A 20870-nucleotide genomic window follows, 5' to 3' on the forward strand; every position below is an offset into this window, starting at 1 on the left:
ATCTGGTCTCTAACCCCTCTAACTGATGCTGTACTTATTAAAATAAAATTTGAAAAAAAAGATTAATGTTTGCACTAATTAGATCATGAATAATTTGCGCTAAGTCAACAGGTGGCTGCATTTGAAAGTTTACCGTGAGACGCCCCCTGTGAGACAAACTCACACAAGCCCCCATGAAAGCCAAAAACAAGGCCAGTGAAATGTAGGGCAATGCTCCCGTTCACCCTCCTCGCTTCATCGGGTGACTCAGACGAGACTACAAGAGGCAGACATATGTGCTCTGCTACGGGGGCTAAGCTTAAGGGAACATGCTGTGTAATGTACACCACCTGTGTGCTGGCTGGCTGCGGTATTACTGTGGCTACAGTCGCTACGACAGGCTCAACACGGGTCATTTGCATACTTTATGGCTGCAGGTAGAGGCAGATAGCAACTCTGAGAGGCGGGCAGGCAGCGTGAGAGAGTAAGGGATGATCAAAAACGTGACTGTGAGTCATAAGGGCCCGCAGTTAAAACCGATCCAATCCATCTCTAGGCCCTGAAGATGTGCTGATGGGTGAAAGGCACACAGCTCCCAGGTAGGTTGTTTTTGACAGTTTGTTTTCTGTTATAGGACACATGTTTTGTAGCCGGGCCTCCTGTGATGCCGTCTCTCTTCTTCTTCTTCTGTTGTTGTTGTTTTTGTAGCTTGCTCTCTCCTCCTGAGGCTAGCTCGGTCTCAGGCCTGGGTAGTTGTACACTTGTCTCTCTGTTTTTCCCCTTTCTGTCTCGTCTGTCGCAGATCAAATGCAGCGCCTCGAGAGCTGCTTATCTTATTTGAAAACATTTAATAACTCAGGGCTGGATGTGTTTAAAATGGAAATAAAGGGTTGCATTAGATACCTTTTTATTTTACACTGTAATCGGAGACAATGAGTTTGAGCTGGTTTGGTGAGTAACAAAGGGGAATGTAGTGAACTTTCACCCACACTGAGCTGCATATTCCTTCCTGTGTCAATGATTTACCCTCAGAGTTTCTACCTTTGTACTGTATAGTGTGTATGAATATAATTTGCTCTTGAATGACATATCCTAATGATTCATTAAGTGCTAACATTTATCCAGAAATGTTTTTTTATTTACCAGTTTCATTTGTTACTAATGAATGAGTAATTAGTAGCTGAAGGTGATTGACAGGTCCCCCCACGTAGCAGAGCTTAGAAATATTATTTCTCCGAAACTAATTGCATGTAATGGCTGCCTTAATATCTGTGATCGCATTTTGACAGATTCCAGTATCGCACCTAAAGTGTGAGTAGAGGGGTGTTAATAAAATCAGATGCAGGTTGAATTAAACACGCTGATAATTTTTTTATTTTTTTTAAATCCTAGCAAGCCCTTCAGTGCTATTTCAAGATGGAGCTTTGTGTTCACAAGGACGCCAACGACAAACTTTGTTTTTTGTAAAGGTTGTTGAGATTTTAGGATGTGAATCACCAACTAACTGCCATCAGCAGTATCTGAATATTCATTTGAATTTAAAGCATTCTGTGTTTATATATATATATATATATAATAAGTGAGCAGAAAGAGTCGCTTTTACTGATCCTTTGTGCAAATGTGCCCAAATTGGCCAGACTGAGTGGCTTGTGTTATTCACAAAAGTAACATCAGTGCAACAGTTGTCAAGTTCAGCTGCATAATGTTGCTGCATTATTTTCTCAAGCGTGGAGTCATTTTGATAGATACTTTATTCATCCTCTTGGGGAAATTTAAGGTATCCAGTAGCTCCCATGTGCTACATTCAAGATAGAGATGGAAAACAGTGTAGAAAAGAATGTGCAAATCCTGTAAGACATAGAAATAAGGTGCCAAAAATGCTGGTATTTATTTACAGTAAAATAGTGTAGTAGTAACAGTATTGAAGTACAATGTGAAAATAGAAGGGATGTGGCGCACAAATATATGTAAATGAAAAGACGTTTCCCATGCGCTTTTTCGCCTGAACCCGCTTCTGAAAATGGAAACCCAATAAAAGCTTTCTGCCATTTCAAGGATCCTACAGTGAGAGAAGGTTTCCATATATTTACTGGAGTGCATGTCAAGTCACTCCATCATTCATAACGTTTAATAATGTTTGCGCAAGGAGGACATGTTGGCATTTTAAAAGCCCGTGTTGCTGCGTACGACTGTGTACAACAGGGTCATGGACCTCCTTTACAACCAAGTGCTGTGCTACAGAAGAGTTCTTCACTTACAGAGCTGAGAAATCAGTGTGTGGGTCGAAAAGAAAATTAATCTCCGAGTCGGTAAACTCTCTTTCGCTGTCATCACGGTGGAGCTGGCACAGCGACAGGCATGAGACTCGCCTCGGGGGAGAGCAGGGGCCTGATAGCTAGTCAGGTGCAGTGCTGCTGTGAAAAGTAATGCAGAGATGTAAAGGAGATTCTTGCAGCTACTATAAGCTGGTGAGATTCAGAGCATCCACGGCTGAAGGGAATGGCTGCAGAGCTTCGGTTTACAGGTGAAGGCCAGATGTGTCATCATCCTTGCATCTGGGTAATATGGCGTTTGTGTTGGAGATGGAGACCAGTGGGCAAGACTGAGATTGAGGCTGGAAATGATATAAAAGAGAAATGGGGAAATGTGAGCAGGGCAGCTGTAGTTGTAGATTTGAATTCATATGTTGAGTCTGGATGAAAAAGGAAAGCAATTTAAATGTACATGCAGTTGTCAGTTTATACACACAGCCCAGTCCTTTGTATTGAAAACAATTAACCAAAGTGCTAATTCAGTCTTGAAACATGCAGTTTGTAGTGTTGTTAAACTGCAGTGCATTATAGACGGGTTAGAAAACATAATAGAAACACCTGCCAGTTTTTTCTAATTCAGTCTCAAATCATAGCATTTTTTGAACAAATTCTGCTTTGCTATCTCCGATTTGCCTGCAATTTTCATACCCTAAAATATGCACGTTTATAAAGATATTTGTGACATGTTAATGTAATTTATCAAATACTTTCAGAGATGATTTCGTCCCACTTTTTTGCACATTGTTTTGCACATTAAAATTTGAGGCTGTTTCAGCGACAATATCTGAGCAGCTATGACAGATAAAAGCCTGAATTTTGTCAAATTTTCACTGTTATTTCTCATGACAATCAGTCAGAATCTGCAATGCTGCATGTAAATGTAATTAACCTCTTGTTATGGTTGAGATAAAACATGAAAAAAGGTGTTGTCACAAAAAGCCTCATCTTTGAGCTAAGATTAATCAAAAAATTGACAATGTGAAAGTCAGCTTGTGATATTTTCTGAACCATATGCATCTGCATGTTACAATATTACAAAATAAACACATGGAAAGCTGAAATGAAAATGGTTCTTGTATAACTAAGGATATATGTATCTATACTTTTAATATGGGCATATTTTTCTTTGGAATTGAGTTTTCTATTTGATTACTATTGAATTCATATACTTATTGGAAGAGATGCTCGAAGACAAACTCTTCACCAGTTGATATATAAAATAGAAGTCCAGCCTGTATTATTACCATTGAAAGCTAAGTTTATTCCCAGTGGAACACAGAGCAACAGAGACTATTTTGATCCTATCAGACTGTTTCCACAGTGACTGTGAGAATACATTTACCACTGCAGTCTCACTTACTTCACATTAGCATTAAATATATGTCAAAACATTACATGTCCAACTTGAAAAACCCGCTATCTGTCAGATATGCATTTAGTTATGGTTATATTATCCTGAAGGACCCTGATGATTTAAGAAAAACACACCAATGCAGTTCAAAAGCACCACACATGATCGGGCATAACTTTATGACCGCCTGTCTAATGTTGTGGTGGTCCCCCTTTTCCTTCCAAAACAGCCCTGACCTGTCGAGTCATGGACTCCACTAGACCACTGAAGGTGTGCTGTGGAAGCAGGCACCAAGATGTTAGCAGCAGATCCTTAAAATCCTGGAAGTTGCAAGGTGGGACCCCCATAGATCTGACTTGTTCATCCAACACATCTCACAGACGCTGGATTGGATTGAAATCTTGGGAATTTGGAGGCCAAGTTAACACCTCAATCTTGAGCTCCTCAAACCATTCCTGAACCATTTTTTTCTTTGTGGCATGGTGCGTTATCGTACGAAGACCAGAAGTTTCTAGTGAAGTGAGTTTGAGCAAAATTACCTTGAAGAAGGTAGGATTTGCTGCAGTATTGTATTAGACTGCATTACATTCAGCTCGGTGTAACTAACCAACTGTTACCTGATGGTGCTGGATCACCAGCATTGAGTTTCAATGACCAGGAGAATCCAGGGCAAACTGTTCTTTCAATCTTTATGCTCGCAACACATCAAATGAAAGCTGTGCATTATTTGCGTAAAAGAAAAAGGAGGTTGTGGAACATACTGAGGATATGAATGGACCAAGGAGAAGTGGATTATGGAGCGGTTTCAAAAGTTTCTATGGATTTTTTTTGAAATGCTTCCTTTCACCATGGAACTGGGTCAGAATTAGAGTCCACTTTAGCCACCATGAATTCTGCCTGCAGTCCTCTGTGATGGAGGAAGCAGGTATTCAGATCGTTCCTCAAAGCATATTGGGTTATTTTGTGATATTTAGAAAAGTTCGGCATTCCAGAAATGCAGATGTGTTGTTAAATGGACTGAAAACATTGATTAGTGATGATAATAGTAGTTTCTTTCATGTGGTCTTGGAGTGCATTGAACAGTATTTTTTTCAGTAGCAGTGCATTTACTTGCGTATTTTATGTATTATGTTGGAGGATTGTTTGTAGAAATGGTTCATTGATGTTAAAATTTCAGGTTTGTGTTGGTTTTTGGACATTTTGGGAAAGTGCTCTTTAGGGGAAACGTATCTTTTCTGAATAGATTCTGACATGGAAAACTTTGAACTCACATGATTTGATGATCTGTTTCTGCTTCTAGACATGGTGAACAGCTCTAAACATGGCTGATACAAACCGACAGAGCAGAGTAAATACAACACAAAGTTAAAATAATACCTAAAGATTCATTTTTCTGCTGCAGATGTTCAAGGAATCTGATTGCTTGTTCTTTTTGTGTTTTTCTTGGTGGTTTGCAAATAGCTGATTTAATACAGCCGCACATAATGTTGCCTTATTTGCTCCAAAGCAGATAATCGAGCCAAGCATCATGCACATTTTCTTTTGCAACGTATACGCAGAAACACGGCTCCTAGATCTACAATTCACATACGTAGTCAGGTTACAGATTTTGTTATGTATTGCAGAATTCCTGGTGTTAGTTGAGCGCTGAGGTTCATGAGAAAGCTTTCATCCGTGTGTTCACCTTTGATTAATACTGGTACGATAAGTACCTCCTTGAACTTACCTTCTCACAGCGCACAGTGTGAATTCCCATTGTACTAGCTGTGTACGGAGCTCATGATGGAGATGGAGCTGGGCACAGAAAAAGACAGATTGAAGGAAGGAACACAGGGACCATTATACCCTTCAGAGGGCTATGGCGACCCTCCTTGTAACTGATGTTGCAGTCATTCTCTGCTGTCCTTTGCTCTCATGCCGTATGACAAATTTCTGTTTTCTCTTTCGATCATCCTAGGGGCTGAAATAATGCACTTTGCTGTCTCGATTCCCCAAATGCCAGGCATGCATCAGCACTTATGTCCTCTCAGTGCTCGGTTTTCTTTTTTCTTTTTTTCTTCTTGTAGCTCCCCATGCTCTCTCTTCTTTTCTTGGGGCTTTCTTTGGAACTAATGATACCGTGAAAAGTTGATGCCAGCACCCGATGGCCACAGCCTTGTGGAGAAAACTCGTCCACACAGTGTAAAAAGAACTCATTTCAATTATTCCCTGTGCTCCCAGTCGCAGATTAAAACGGTGATCTGGGAAACACTTCACACTGTATGGTGTTTTGTTCTCTGGAGAACAGCGTTCATTGTGTTTTGTAACACTGCGGCTGCAATGCAAATCATAATCATCCCCTCTCTTGTTACTTATCTCTTCTTTAAATGTGGAATCGGAAGAGAGTCCTTGAGCCGGGCTTTTCCACAGCATTCGCCCACACACGCGTCATCTTTTACAGACAAATGTCTTTTTTTTTCTTTTTCTTCCCCCTTCATTTTTTCCCAGATACCAGTGCACACATTTTTGACATATGGCTCGAGTATATTCTTGGAGATGTTGTTTACCCTTCATGCTTGACATGATTTCAGAGTGGAGGTGGTGCCAAGCTGTCCTTCTTCTTGTGCGTTACGTGTTTCAAAAGACGAGGCTTGAAAGCTGCGAAAGCAAATGCAGCACATACTCAATTATAGAAGCATTTGATGGAGTCGAGTGTTCATGCGTATACAAAGCCTGTATGCAACAACCCGGGCCAATTGTCCCCCTGTGCAGTCCCACAACAATCCTTCTAAAGACACACAAAGTACAAACATGGATTGAATAGAAATGGTAAACTGCTAGGAAAAACTACTGCGGTGGAGGAGGATTCATCCCACCTTCATGCTACCACAAGCAGTTTTAAATGTCAAAAATATGTATGTGATAGCTTGACTACAGCTCCAAAAGTGTGATTCATTTCAGTTGGCCTCTGCAACAGCGCATCTTGCCATCCCACTAATATCCTGTAATAGATTATGAAATGGCCTCGAGCGCTCCGATTTTTTAGCCCATTAGAGCACTTATTTAGGTGTTTGGAAGTGAGGGACCAGCCAACTTTCCCATGACTGTAAATAAAACATCCATGAAGCGGCATTAAATAATGTAAACACACAGAGAGGAGATGGAACCTGAACAGGAAGAGGAAATGGAGCATTAAAAGGTGGCACATTTGTCAGGACTACCCTTGGGCTAAAAAGCCCATCCCAATCCCCCACCTGCCTCACCTAATGCACATGCTCTAATCTTAAAAGGGAGGATCACATGAAGCGCCACAGCAACATGGCAGGTACCTCGAATTGGATTTCATTTATTCGAATCAATAAACACAACACAAATTATGCGTAGTGTCTTTATTAGCAAATGTCTGTGGATGAGTCTGTAGCTTGCAGTGAGACATTTGGGTCCTCTGGTCAGACATCAACACATTTAGAAATGTATTCTCAGTTTGTTGTGTGATATAGAGGTGTTTACATGGTGCAGCACTCAAAAGATACAAATATTGGTTCTGCCCAGCTCTTTTCTAGCATTCTTTGGTTTTCGATAAATAATTAAACATTAGAGCGAGATACTTGGACCAACCATTTTTGTATAATTCCAGAGAAAGTGGTGGAAGCAAAATATTACAATATACCCCAAGGACGAGTTCAATTGTAACAGACAGAGGGTTAGCTACAGAACTTGTGATTAAAGTCTCTGTTTAATTCAGTAAGAGTGTCATCCTGAATGTGTTATAGTCAAAGTAGTATTTAAAGGTTTTTGCAGGGTTTTAATCTTTAATATGTAAATTGCTCAGGTAAAACCACAGCATAAATCCCTTTGGGTCTAACCCCAATATTTTCACTTGTTGGGTCGCTGTTGTTTTGCAGTTTATTTATTTGTTGCTGGAACGTGCTTGACACTACAGCTGTCATCTTAAATATGCTGTTTTAGAAAAACATTGACTTGACTGTATTACATGTTTAAGATGTCATTTATTTCTTGGAAATAGTTTTCATTGTTTGTCTGACATCTATCTTAAAGTTTTTATTTCTATGACGTTTTCATTGTTAATACAAATCTATGTATATAACAGAGGTGGATCCTGTTTGTGGATCGATCTCTGATTGATAGGTATCCATATTTCTATATCTTTTTATCGGTCATCTACCTGTAAATCTTTCATGAATGGAAAGATTGATTCATGAGTGGACAAATAAATGTAGTATCTGCACAGCTGTCTAGAATGAATAGCTTTTCTATCTATATTATAAATGGATGGATGGATTCATGCAGCTCTGTTGATCTAGCGTCTATTGGTCCGTTATCAAATTGATGAACCTGTGGATGTAGATAGGTGGAGTTTTTTCACAATACATTCTAGATCCAAAGACTAAATATATTTAGTATGTGGATGTTGACAGAGAGTGTGTCAAGAACTGACACATAAATTTTTGTTTACAAGGTCAGCACCACCTAATAAAACCATGTGTTTTAAACTCCTTGATGAGTCACGCAACATTTTTTGGGACCCTAAAGTCAAATGGGTTTTCATTCTGCAGTGGAGAACAAGTTAGAATCAGTGATTTTTATTCAAATATCATTGGGCAGCTCAGTTGCGCCACTAATCCAACGTTTTTTTTCTATAGACCAGCTTAAACTTTCTGTAATTTGGCTGCATGTTTCGATTTAATGTTGAATGTGGAACCTTGCGCACACAGCTCAGTAATGGAAAAACTTACAAAACAGGAACTTGGTTACATGCTGCCAAAACTTTCAAACCATAAATCTCCACATCCCAATGGAATGAAAGTTTATGGGAGACCATAAACTCAACTCTCACCTCAACTCTGTTCAACTCCATAAAAGGTCTTTTTTACATTTAACCCTGAATTATAATGTTCCCTGAGCTCTCATAGAATATTCTGAAACAAAAAAGATGTTTTATTTCAGCTATTTTAACACATTATAGTAATTATTAGGGTCTAAATTTGACATTCTCAGTCACAGTTTTGTCAATTTCTTAAAAATGCACTTCTGTACGATCCAGCTGAATGTGTGGCTTTTGATCGAGTGCATTAAATGAACAAAGTTGGACTCGGAAGCAGCGTCTCTGCGGCACTGAAATGGACCTCATGACAGGCCAATAAATTAACTGCGGAGAGACTGTCAGTTGTAGAGTTTTTAATAAAGGTCATACTTGATGTAGCAGCGTAAAAATGGCACGGCGGACCTATTTGTTTATTATCTGTGTAATCAGGGTTGAGTAGCTAGTAAAACATGTAATAAATATTTTACGGCAGTTGCGAAAAACTGACGTGCTGTGTGTTTTTTTTTTTTACTTTTATTTTTAGTCCGGTCGCTTGAAAAGACTGATTAACTGACAGAGAATTTGTAGGACGGAGTACATTTGAAAGGAGATTTTGCTTTTGATGTAAATGCAGCACACAGTAAAACAAGCACATGGTCTTTAAGAACACTTCTCACACTGCCTAACCTCCACCTGCGGAGGCATAGCGCTGTCCTGAGATCTGCTGAGTGTGGGTGATAATAATTCTTCGAACAGGTGCTGCACCATAAGCCCCAAGGCCCGGGGAAGTGAATGATTAGTGGCACTCCCCCAAGATGCATTGCTCTTCTGTATTAAAAACCAAACTCTGCCTTTTATTCCCTCCAGGGTTTATTAAGTGGGCCAGTTGCCATAGCGACGCTTTGGCAGGATATTGCCAGGATAAGCCGTAATGGGTCTCCTGACGCAGTTCACTCTGCTCCTGTGGAAGAACTTCACTCTCCGGAAGAGACAAAAGGTACACTCGTGCTTGCCAGCCTCGCCTTTCACAAATCAACGTGTATATCTGCTAAAATTGGTCAGCGATGGAGGGGAGAATGAGGATGTGGTCCCAGGGTTGTGTTATCAAGGGCAGCTAAGTTATTCATGGGAGGCGAAGGTAATAGGAGGGATTTACGACAAAAATTGTCTCCTATAGAAGTAAAGCTGCCTTTAACTCTCCCACTAGAGAACAAGAACAATCTTACCTTAATGCCAACCAATTCAAAGTGTCACCTTCAATTTTTGGTGATCTATCTCTTGTGCACGTTATGTCACATTGCCTGTATTTTACTTCTAACAAAGCCACTCTTTAGGCCAGTTGAAGTGGCCAGGGAATGAGGAATGCTAAACGCTTAGTTTGAAGGGCAAATACTCTTTTCTAGTGCTTGTTGCCACCAGCCAAGCCTTCAAAATGTTATCCAGAAAGCCCCAAAACGGCTCCATTACAGCTACCAGACAATTAAATGCTATTATTTTTACTTTCCAGCTTCAATTTCTGCTGCAGTTGGCTCAAAATAACTCAAACTTGAGCTATCTACAGCACACTTAAACTACACTGAAATGTCATCTGCTACCATTGTTTACCATTTAATTGATAGTTCAATTGCTTTTGATATTGCACTTGAAATGCCAGTTCAACCACTTTAAGTGCAAAATAAGAGGCAGCTCAGCGGTTTAAATGCTTTCAATAACTGCACTTAAACTGCTTTTGTTTTGTACACTTCAACTGCTTCATGCGCTCCACCTGAAACTGTAACTGTTCAACGTTTCTGATGCAGTTTTAAGACACGTTATCTGTTCAGCACTTTCATAGCTATGTTTAGCCTTGGAGCGTGACAGATGGACTTTGTGTCCAAATTCACAACCGTTTTATTTGATTATGTTGCTCTGTAAGTCTTTATTTCATTGAGGTGTGGTGCATAAAATCACATGATCATGACCTTTCACCAATGATACACTGTAAAAAATAAATAAAATCCATATGCAAACTGAATCTAGTAGCAAAGTGCCAGGAAAAAAATATGTTAAACAACGAGATACTGTAATATTCATAAACTGTAAAATAAAATCTTCATGTTTTTAGCAGATTTAAATATACAGTGTAATTTTATCCACATGTTGCAAAACAAGGAACTATAAAAAATACAAAAAAAATACTGATTCATGATGTGGACATTATGTATAATGTTGGTGTCTTATTTAATTTTTTTTATACAAAATCGATACAAATATATCTACATATAATTGTTACTATATAGTATCTGCGATTTAACAAAAAATGTAAAATAACAGTAAAAGAAAAGTGTTTCATATTTTTCATTCTTAATATACATATTTTTTTTCTTTCAAGTAATGGCAAATATCTGGAAAATGATATTTTTAGCAGATTGAAATGATCAGTTTACACAACAAATTTGATGTGGACATTATTGAACAAAACAGACAAGATCTGTGAAATAACAGTAAATAAAAAAATACGGTTATAAACGGCATAAAAAGACACATTTTTCACAATGTAGTTTCTTGCCTGTGTCATCAGATTCAAACATTGTCCCAGCTATGGACCCATTACTCATCAAGTCATTATTGCATAGACACATATCTTGTTCTGCTAATATCAACGAATTGCATAAATACATACAATATTATAATTAATATATCACAAGAAAAAGTGAAGCTGAAGCTTTGTAATTGTGTTTTCTACATTTGTATGTGTTGAAATTATAAATCTGACTTCTGCAAAGTAATCCATTTTCTACCGTAGGCCAAACAAAGATAAAAGGGCAGATTTTAGCTTTTTAATCTTTTTTTTTTCCTGTGAATCAAAGAGTAATCTGGTTTAAAAATTAGACATTTCCTGCATTTTCTCCAACATACAGTAGGACTGACATTACATCATACTTTGTAGGAAAAACAACCACAACCTTATGGATTTGCTTTGCTTTTCATTGTGGCGATTCAAAAGCTGTGGTCAAAAGTTATGAGCAGATATTTGCAACCTTGTCATGGAGGCTGCTGTGTGTTCAGTGAATGAAATAGTGACCATATCCCTCTGTCATGGTTCTGATATTGATTCCAGACAATATCCCCGATTCAATTATGAAAAGACAACACTACTGGCAGCATTTTATGGTGAGAAACGTGTAAAAACATAAGAATTTCATAAAACAAAATGGGTTTTTCCTTAATATAAAGGCTATTATAAATTTGCGAGTATTAGCATATAAAATAATGGAAACTGTGGATAGCATAGACTGTTTGGACAACAAAACAAGCTTTCACATGTATGGCTACCCCTTGAAATGACCAAGACAAGAACAAAAGAGCCAACAGCTCAGATGGTTCATCTGTATTTTAGGTATTTCATTTATATGATCACACATCTGTGCAGTGCTTCCAGATTTAGCAAACTTTTCAAACAATTGCCTCTCTTTTCTGGTTATAGAGAACTTAACCCTCACATGGCCAGCCAGTGATTTATGGTGGATTTAATTGCTCGTTATGTCATGGGTCACGCCCTGACAGTGTTGAGTTCACATGCTGCAGGCAGACAACAGTCAACCATGTGTTGCAACGGCGTACCAAGAGTCCGAATAAGTTGTCAAGGAAGCTAGCGAGCCATATGAGTCATTTTTGAGGCAGATATTGCTGTTCCAGAGAGCTGCAGTGTTTCTTTGATTCATACCCTTGCAGTGATGATCGGAGTCACATCCACCCACTTGTTTTGTTAGGGGTTCAAGCTCAGCAGCGCGCCTGTTGCCTGAGTAGAACAAAAGACATCTTCACCAAAAAAAAAAAAAAAAGAGAAAAGAAATGAAGAAAAAAAATCGGCTTTCATCAAAGTTCGTACTTTCTTGGAATAACTCAAGGCTAAGTCATTTGCAATTTTACAACTTTGAATCCGGGAAACATTCCCCTTGTTAATTTTATCATCCGGCGGAAAGAACGGGGCGGTTTCCTTTTCGTATCACGGAGAAATATGTGTCTACTTCATCCCAGGAATATTTAAGAGGACAGTGGTGGTTTTGTGTGTGGAATGTTGGATATTTGGCCAATGTCAACATGAAATATTGTTATTAGACAAAACCAGTGGGAGTTAGCAAGGACAATGGTGCTTCTGGAGGGCTTGTGGAGGTTAATGACCAATTATATGAATGCCTCACCAAGCATTTTAAGATTTTATAACGGGCATGAAACTGATTTTATGGTCCAGTATTTCACATAATTTCATAGGAGGAGATTATCTATTCACAAAGACTCTGGTGTCCGATGGCAAACGCCTGGGGAGGCAGACACTGAGGATAGTCCCCATGGTCTCTGTGTTCCCTCTCCATGCCTTTTCTTTGGAATACATTATGATAATTCACCCTCTCAGCAGAACTACATCCTCGCTGACACACAGGCTAGATGGAATTAAAAGGCCGAATTTGAAATTCTATCTAGTTCCCTTGAAATATATGCAATGTGATTTTCTGGAATTTTTTCTCCTCAGTAATTCATTGACAAATTGCACAACTGAAGATTCACCAAGTGCCTGAATATCAACTAAATAAAATGCACTCGCTTTAGTTTATAATAAGCTTTCCGTGGTGTTGTGGCCTAACAAGCAATGTATATTATTGGATTTTCTTCACCTCTGCCTACCCTCCAGTTAATTATAAAGACAATAACAGATGTCTGTGTGCTAACGGCTGCCATCAGAAATGGTGTCTGAACAGGCTGCAGAGGGCTTCGGCTGACTGATTCCTCTAAGCACTGAGCTCCAGCAGAGATGTTAGCGGAGATGAGACCGGGTCAGCCGAGTTTAGCGGCGAGGGCTCGGTGGGTGAGTGCAGGGGTGGGGGACGCTGCTGGTGAGTGATGTTGTGGCAGGGGACGAGTAAAAGCCTGGATGGCAGAGGGTGTGGGCAGGAGAGTCAAGGAAGGGATGAGCTGCAGCATTGCAATGTCTCATGTGAAGTACACACAGTTTTTTATAGACGCTGTTACAGATATAACTCTACTGGAAACTTTGCACTGCAGGGAAATGTTGTCTTCATCAAGCAGTACATATGACCTTGACTTAGGCAGTAGTGGTGCAATACACATATTTACATGTGCATCTTTATGATTTTATGGTGTTATGCAGGAAATAACAAAGTCAACATAAAATATGGTCAAATATTGACACAGCCAGTGGGGGTTAGTAAGGACAATGGTGCTTTTATAACTTTTTTTCCTTGGGTAACATGCAATCATATCCACTGTATATCAGTGTCTGGTCATGTGAGCGTTAGATTGTCTGTGGCCAGCAAAAAGAGACAACTGTTTGAAAGGTTTTCTAAATCAGTTCTGCACAGGTGCATTTTCAGGTACATTAATTTTTAATTCATAAAATGTATGTAATCTAGTCATTTTATTTGTTTTGTGAGAATAGTGTGTGGTATCCAGATTTTCCATCATTTGATATGCTAATACTTGCAGATTTTTTTTAAATATTACATTTTATGCTAAGAAAAAGACATGTTTTCTTTTATGAAATAAGTACATTTTTACTCATATCTCACCATAAAAATGCTGCCATTAATAACATTGCTTCATAATTGGAGACTGAGCATTGAAACCGAAGGAATTATTTGTTTTAAATTTTCTGACTTAGTTTTGCATGTATGTTCAGATACATTTATGTTTGAAGTTGTACAATTTGCATAACCTTTCAAATACTTGTTTTGGTCATAAGTGCTATCCAAAGATGCTCTGTTTTTCCCCCCCTTTTTTTGTCAGGACTGTCAATGCTAGCCAGATGTTCCATCGTTTGATATGCTAATAGTGCCGATTTTTTATATTAGCCCTTATTTTAAGGTAAAATCTTATTGTGTAGAATGTAATTATTATGTTCTTACATGTATCTCATCATAAATTGCTGCCAGTCGTGACATATTTTCTTATCTGTATGAGGCAGATTGTCTGGAATCTGGCAATATCAGAATCATGATGGTTAAAAATTGGGGAAAACATATGTGCTGAAATGTCAAATATATATACTAGTGTACAACAACTTGAAGCTGGAGGTCATCCATTTGTGCTCTGTTGGTTTCCCTCTTCACCCATTTACCGGAGGGGAAATAAAAACATGGCATGTCGCATGGGGTGCTACCCGCTACCAGGCATGAAGTGATTGTATTAAAGCAGGAAAGTGGTTGACACTGTTCATCCAAGAGAGGACTGAGTGTGGCAAGGAGATGTGAGGGAGTGTGCGATAGCTTTAGCTCTGGGAGTCACAAGCAGAGGCTGTTCTCTCAATCTTGTGCTCAAAGTACTGTCAAGAGTAAAAGCGAAACATATGGGCGATGACATCTGTGTCTACATTGTAAATACTCAGACTGTCTCACATAATCGGAGCGTGACGTCGCTTGAGTCAATCATTGACAGTTGTTGACTGCAACTTTATTGTTGTGGAGCAACATTTTTGCATCCCTTTTGTCGATGATTGACTGTGGAGTGTGATTCTATGGTTGATAGTCGTGTAAACTTAATAGCCAGTTAGCTTAGCATGACAAAGAGAGTGGGAATAAGAACACAGCATGACTCTGTCTAAAGGTAAGAAAATCCACCTACCAGCACCCCTAAAGTGCACTTGCCTTAAAAATATATGTGGTCTGTATCTCATTTATTTACTCCACACACAACCACAGTGTAAAAATAGATTTTGACTGTTTAATGTTGGACTATTTACTAGTTGGCATAATCTTGCCAAGCAAAGGTAACTGATTGCTAGTCTGGCAAGAAATGGCCAGAAAATGATTAAACATGTTCCCAAAAATGTCAAACTATTCTTATTTAGCCCTCATCAGTACAGCTGGACCCCAGTAGTATTTAATCTCTTTCACGTTTCTGGAGCTGTCCACATCCTCTCAATGTATATTTTCCTAAAACGTGTGTCGTCTGTAGATACAAATATGAAAGAAACAAAGAAATTACTATTGATGCTTACAAACGTGTATTGCTTAAAATATTAGTGCAAGAACTCCTGAATTGAAATCAAACATGATGCAACTAAAGCAGGTATCACAAGAGCAACATAACACGGTCCGGCTGTTGCACTGATGAGGGTTAACCTACAAAAGTCGTTGCTTCATTTCTGTTTGCATATAATAATATAAACAGTCTATACACTTCCATGTCCATCTCATATCTATGAAAAGATTTGCTCAAACTTTGACTGCATCATATGCTAAACTAATGCCAGAGCATGCAAATAATTTAAGCCACTATATCTTCCAATATAGAATTTCATAAACAAATTATTTAAATAAGATCCCATTTTCTTTTGTGCAGGTGCGGCTGGTGGTTGAAATAGTGTGGCCTCTGTTCCTCTTCATCATACTGGTGTCGGTGCGATCCACCAATAAGCCAATTTACAAAGGCCAATGTAAGTAGAAACACATCAACACACATCATAACATATACAAGATAATCAGTGTAAACCTAAAACTGTTCTTCTCTATTTCTTTAGGTCACTATCCAAACAAAGCCATGCCCTCGGCTGGCATGCTGCCCTGGATTCAAGGCATGATGTGTAACATGGACAATCCCTGTATGAGCTATCCAACGCCAGGGGAGGCACCAGGCCAAGTCAATAACTTTGAGAACTCCGTGTATGTGCTGAGATTTTCAGTTTTCTGTCCTCTAATATACGTATACCTTAGATTGAAACTTAGGTTGTCCTGGTCAAGGTTTATTGACCTTGAGTCATTTATTAGCCTCAATCTGATACCATTTTCACAGATAATACACCCTTCAACTGCAATGAAGTTTTAAAAATCAATCCATTGTACATGCTTGTCAGCTGAATAGCTCTGCAGTGTATTGAGAAGAAAATTTAAATCTATATTCAAGCTGTTCTTTAGCGTTACACGGGCAGTCATAAACCTGGTTCTAATGCTCCGATAAAACACTTCTAAAATGTAGTATGGAGCGGGTAGGGGGTTATGTGGTTCCCCAAGCTCTCAATGTGGCAAGAACCTGTTTTGCGTTGTAGATTACCTGCAGTCCCAGGTGTAATGTCTTACTGTTAAATACTGTAGCAAACTATGGAGACCAGCAGCTGGTTAGCAAGCAGAGAGCATTGTGGGGGTTTAGCTAGCAATGGGCACCATGACAAAAACTTCTGTGATGCTTAATGACCTCCGGACAGAGTTCATATGCTTAAGATGAGCTGAAATCAGTTAGAGCGTTGCTGCTGTATCTCAGTGTATGTATGATTATCAGTTTTTGATTAATAATGCAATTGTTGACAAGCGAGATTGATCCAAAGTTGCATCCAGAGCATCTACGAGATTTGTGTGACTGTGGATGGAAATTAAGAATTACATTTTTTTTGTTTTAAATGCCTGATCAGATCCAGACATTCCTCACTGAAATACACTGTTTTGCTTCTGATTTTAGCACGTTTACAGACACTTAATGATCTTTTTTTTTTTTTTCTTTTTCTGGTGAACCAGAATTTCTCAGGTGCTGGTCGAGCTACAAACCACCCTGGTGGATGGATCTATTCTCACCAAAGTACAGTCACTATCAGACACTGTCGACCTTTGGTCTTCAATCCTGTCACAGTCTGACCCTGCTAATGGTAAGTTGAATGATAATTCTATTATCAGAATCATGATGCACTGACAGTAAAACAATGACGCTGTTTATAAGAGGACCTTATTTTGAGGCTGTTATCAAAAAATGCCATGGAAATTGGTGATTGGTGGGTGTAAAAGTTTAATTGCCACTGAGTAATGTTTCAAAAAATAATTGATATAGTAAATACTGAGCAGCCTCAGCAACAATCACTCTGCTATGTCTTTGTTAAGTACTCTCCATCAAGGAAAGTATCCCCTTCGTGTGGATGACAAGTTGGAGGATTTGTTGTTCCCCTTTATCCCTCAAAAACAATAGCGTGTGATTATTTATGATGCAATTTGCTGCACAGACTGACAGATCGTTTGTCTTGATAAGTTGCGGCTTTGCATTAGGCTCATTTAGCCTGATGATATTCAGATTTTCATACGGCACCTAATTTGCAAAAAGGCAAAGAGGGAGGGCTGCTGTTCAACAAGCGGCTCTCGGGGCATTTGCATTTTGGGGTCGCTGGCTTGTAATATACAAGATTAAATCCATCAAATATCTAAGCCTGGGCATAATTAATGGGGCTCGCTGTCTGAGGCGAGATCACGAAAAGGTCATTAACAAGAATGGTGGAATGGAGTGCTCCCAAAAGACTACAATGCCAAAGGTGATTGTGTTGTCCTTTTTTTGTTTTTACCGCGGCTTGATTAAAAAGTCTCAGGTGATCACTTCAATCAGAAAGGCAACAGTGTTCAGGAAGAGCGCCGAGCATGTTCGACTTCCCCATAATCTAACCCCGCCGATCCCTCCCGATGCCCCCGTAGTCATGTGGAGCATAATAATAGGAATCACAAGGTGTTGTATGAAGCGAGTGTAGTGTGTAAAACAGCGCAATTAATCCTAGTTATTTCCGCCAAACATTTATCTTAATTAAAACTCGCATCGCCCAGCATAAGTCGCTTCCACCCTCATCTGGATAGCTCGCTGACTTGCACGTGTTACAGTTGAAGAAGTGATAATTTAATTACTATATGTAACCCCTTAATCATCTCAAAAGCATACGTCAAGCAGGAAACGCATATTAAATTCATATGATAAATATGCGTTGGATCCCTCTTATGCTTATGTGAGGTTAACGATAAATATTCAATCATTTTGGAGACAGTTTTTTTAATACTGACTATCTGTTAGCAGCTAAACAGAAAAATACTACTGGTTAACAATCTGGTACATGTTTAGCAACAAATTGTCTCCTTTCACACACTTGTGCAACTCAAGTGTTCAACCCCTGCGTGCACTAGTGAAGGATTTAATTGCGACAGTCATGTAGAAAGCATCATTTCAACTTGGAGTCAACAGGCAGTAACCTAAGCAGTGTGCATCACAAGACTGAACGCGTTCTAAATTTGTTCTGTATCCTGCACTCATGAAGCATTTTTTTTTCCATCTTTTGTTTTCCTACATTTGGCCCTCAGTCTATCGGTACTGCAGTGATTTTGAAGAGAGCAACTTAAGCTTTAACCTTGTCTTTTTCAGCAACAGAGTAAATCCTCTAGTGCTTTGTTTAGAGCAACCTTCCACAGTGGGAAGGCTGCGGTCCTGTTGGTTCTGGCTCTCCTCCATGTTTGGCATAGATGTCTGTTAAAGCAAATGACATATTTCTGTGTGCATTTGGATTTTTGCACAGTAGTGTGGGGGGAAAAATGCAGCAGGACAGACGGACAGGCTTTTGGCTCCAGAATATCTGCAGTGCAGATGGTCAGTCGAGGATTTATGACCAAAACTATGAACAAGCAGATCAATATCTCTTTAGGTCCTCCACACCCGACCACTTATCAGCATCACACATGTCCACAATTACAGCTTATATACCGTTATTGAGTAATGGGTCTCCATTTTTGTATTTAAGCTCCATTGGTCATCTTAAGGAGCGTTCTGAGAGATGATGAAAGTTTCTCCACACATCTGGAAGAGGATTTATCAGTGCCACCAGCAGTGATCCAAAGCCTCATGAATGCAGAGATTCTACTCAGTCCAGTAAGTATCATTTCTGATAGTTTCTTGATGAAAACTCAGGTAAAAATCCCAAGACTTTCCTCCCTCTTTGTTGAAACGCAAATAAAATGTAAATGTCACCAAAATGTTCAAAGGACCAAATGTGCCAAAGACTGCTGTGTTTGAACATAACAGAATTAAATGTCCTGGCCAAGAACTGCCTCTGGGACTCTTTGTCTTGACAGTCACAATCAAAGCGATCTCTGGTATTTACTTGACAAAATAAAAAGTCATTTGAAACTGTCTACAGTAGGCAATTTGGAATGAAATAGATTGCAATAAGAGTAACGAGTGTCTTGTCTCTGAATGTTTCCCAAATGATGCTCTTGTATGTGGCAAGTGTTTTCAGATTGACTGCAAGAAGATAATTAAGTTTCAGTGACAAGAAGGCTTAAATACATTTCTTAAAGATCCCTCTTGTGTATGAGGATCTTGGATGGTTGCTGGAATGTCCCTAAAAAGGAAAAAGTCCTGTTCAGTTCCATCCATGCATAATTTCTTTCTCTGTGTCACTGTGCAATGTCTACAAATTAGATATGCTTATGTGTGTTTGTGCAAAATGTTCAGAATGTCAGGTTTTATCTAAATATCTGGTTATCTAAAGGAAAGGTTTATTTAAAAAGCAAACAGCAATACCTTATATCTGATTGTGAAATGGGATTTAGCATACTATCTGCTTGCACAACAAGACAGCACACGATGATGAAATCTGGCCAAATGCAAAGTTTTCTTGTTTGTCAACTCATACCAAAGATGTTGTTTATTTTCCAGGTGATGGACACGCCACGGCCAAGCAACCTGAGGCGCATCCTGTGCGAGGGGACAGATCTGGATGAGTATGTCCAATTTAGCAGCCAAGCCGAAAAGGAGGCTTTTCAAAATGTCAGCTGCTCCCTCAGTCCGCAGCAGCTGATTAACACCCAGCAAGTACTTCTGCAGAACCTGGATGGAAGGAAAGTGTTTTCTACGGTGAGTTTGGCTCTCTGTCGCCCCGCAGAACCGCAGCAATTTGATGAAACTTTGCACAGTAGCTTGAACCCAATGCATATGATTTTAACAAATCTTTCAGGGATAATACATTTGGACATGGTGTTTTCACTGATTAGTCTGTTAGGAATTCTGGAGCTATAATACCGGCCATAATGCCTTCCTTTAAAAAGCTGCAATTCCGGCTCAGCAAGGTCACCCACATCTAGCATTCTTGCAAATGGTGCTGTCTGGACTAATGAAGGTGGTATTAAAAATGTAAATTGAAGCTTTGTGTCTCAGTCACTGCTGCTGCAACTCAGTCATCACTTGCATTTTAACCTTCATTTTAAAATCAAATTGAAATGACTACAGGGCTCTACTCTGCCACCAAAATTAGTGCATATGTGACCAATTTTTAAAAGCAGGCAAGTAAAATTTTCTCGTGGTCGCAGTGTATGAGGATTAGCTATTATGGTTGAAAATTATACTTTTTCTTTTTTGGTGGGTGAGTCACTGTGTGCCTACCTGAGGCATGAAGCAATCAATTTGTTGTTACTGCGTCCCAATGACGAAGCATCTGTAGCTGATTACTTTAACAAAACAACATGAGGAGAGAGAGGAGGAGGCTGGAGGAGAAGGAGAGGTCCCAATCTGACCAACCAATAAATAGATTGACAGAGCAAGTGAAGAAGAAAAAGTACTATATTCAGTCGCAATGGCTAGCACAGTGTTAAAGCTGAATAATTAAACAAGTATCAACTCCAATTACAGTTTGACTGTGATA

General features: G+C 39.2%; 1 protein-coding gene across 1 annotated transcript in view; it reads left to right on the forward strand.

The window, feature by feature from the left end:
- The first annotated feature begins 257 nt into the window (after positions 1-257).
- Positions 258-20870, forward strand: part of LOC110956887 (phospholipid-transporting ATPase ABCA1-like) — a 218153-nt gene continuing 197540 nt past the window's right edge. The window contains exons 1-7 of the mRNA XM_022202644.2: positions 258-578; positions 9314-9443; positions 15785-15878; positions 15963-16104; positions 16951-17078; positions 18972-19099; positions 19889-20086. Of these exons, the coding sequence (XP_022058336.2) occupies positions 9378-9443; positions 15785-15878; positions 15963-16104; positions 16951-17078; positions 18972-19099; positions 19889-20086 (756 nt within the window). The 5' untranslated portion in view covers positions 258-578; positions 9314-9377. The remainder of the gene's footprint in view (positions 579-9313; positions 9444-15784; positions 15879-15962; positions 16105-16950; positions 17079-18971; positions 19100-19888; positions 20087-20870) is intronic.

This window comes from Acanthochromis polyacanthus, chromosome 23, assembly GCF_021347895.1.
Source record: "Acanthochromis polyacanthus isolate Apoly-LR-REF ecotype Palm Island chromosome 23, KAUST_Apoly_ChrSc, whole genome shotgun sequence".
Taxonomy (NCBI): Eukaryota; Metazoa; Chordata; class Actinopteri; family Pomacentridae; genus Acanthochromis; species Acanthochromis polyacanthus.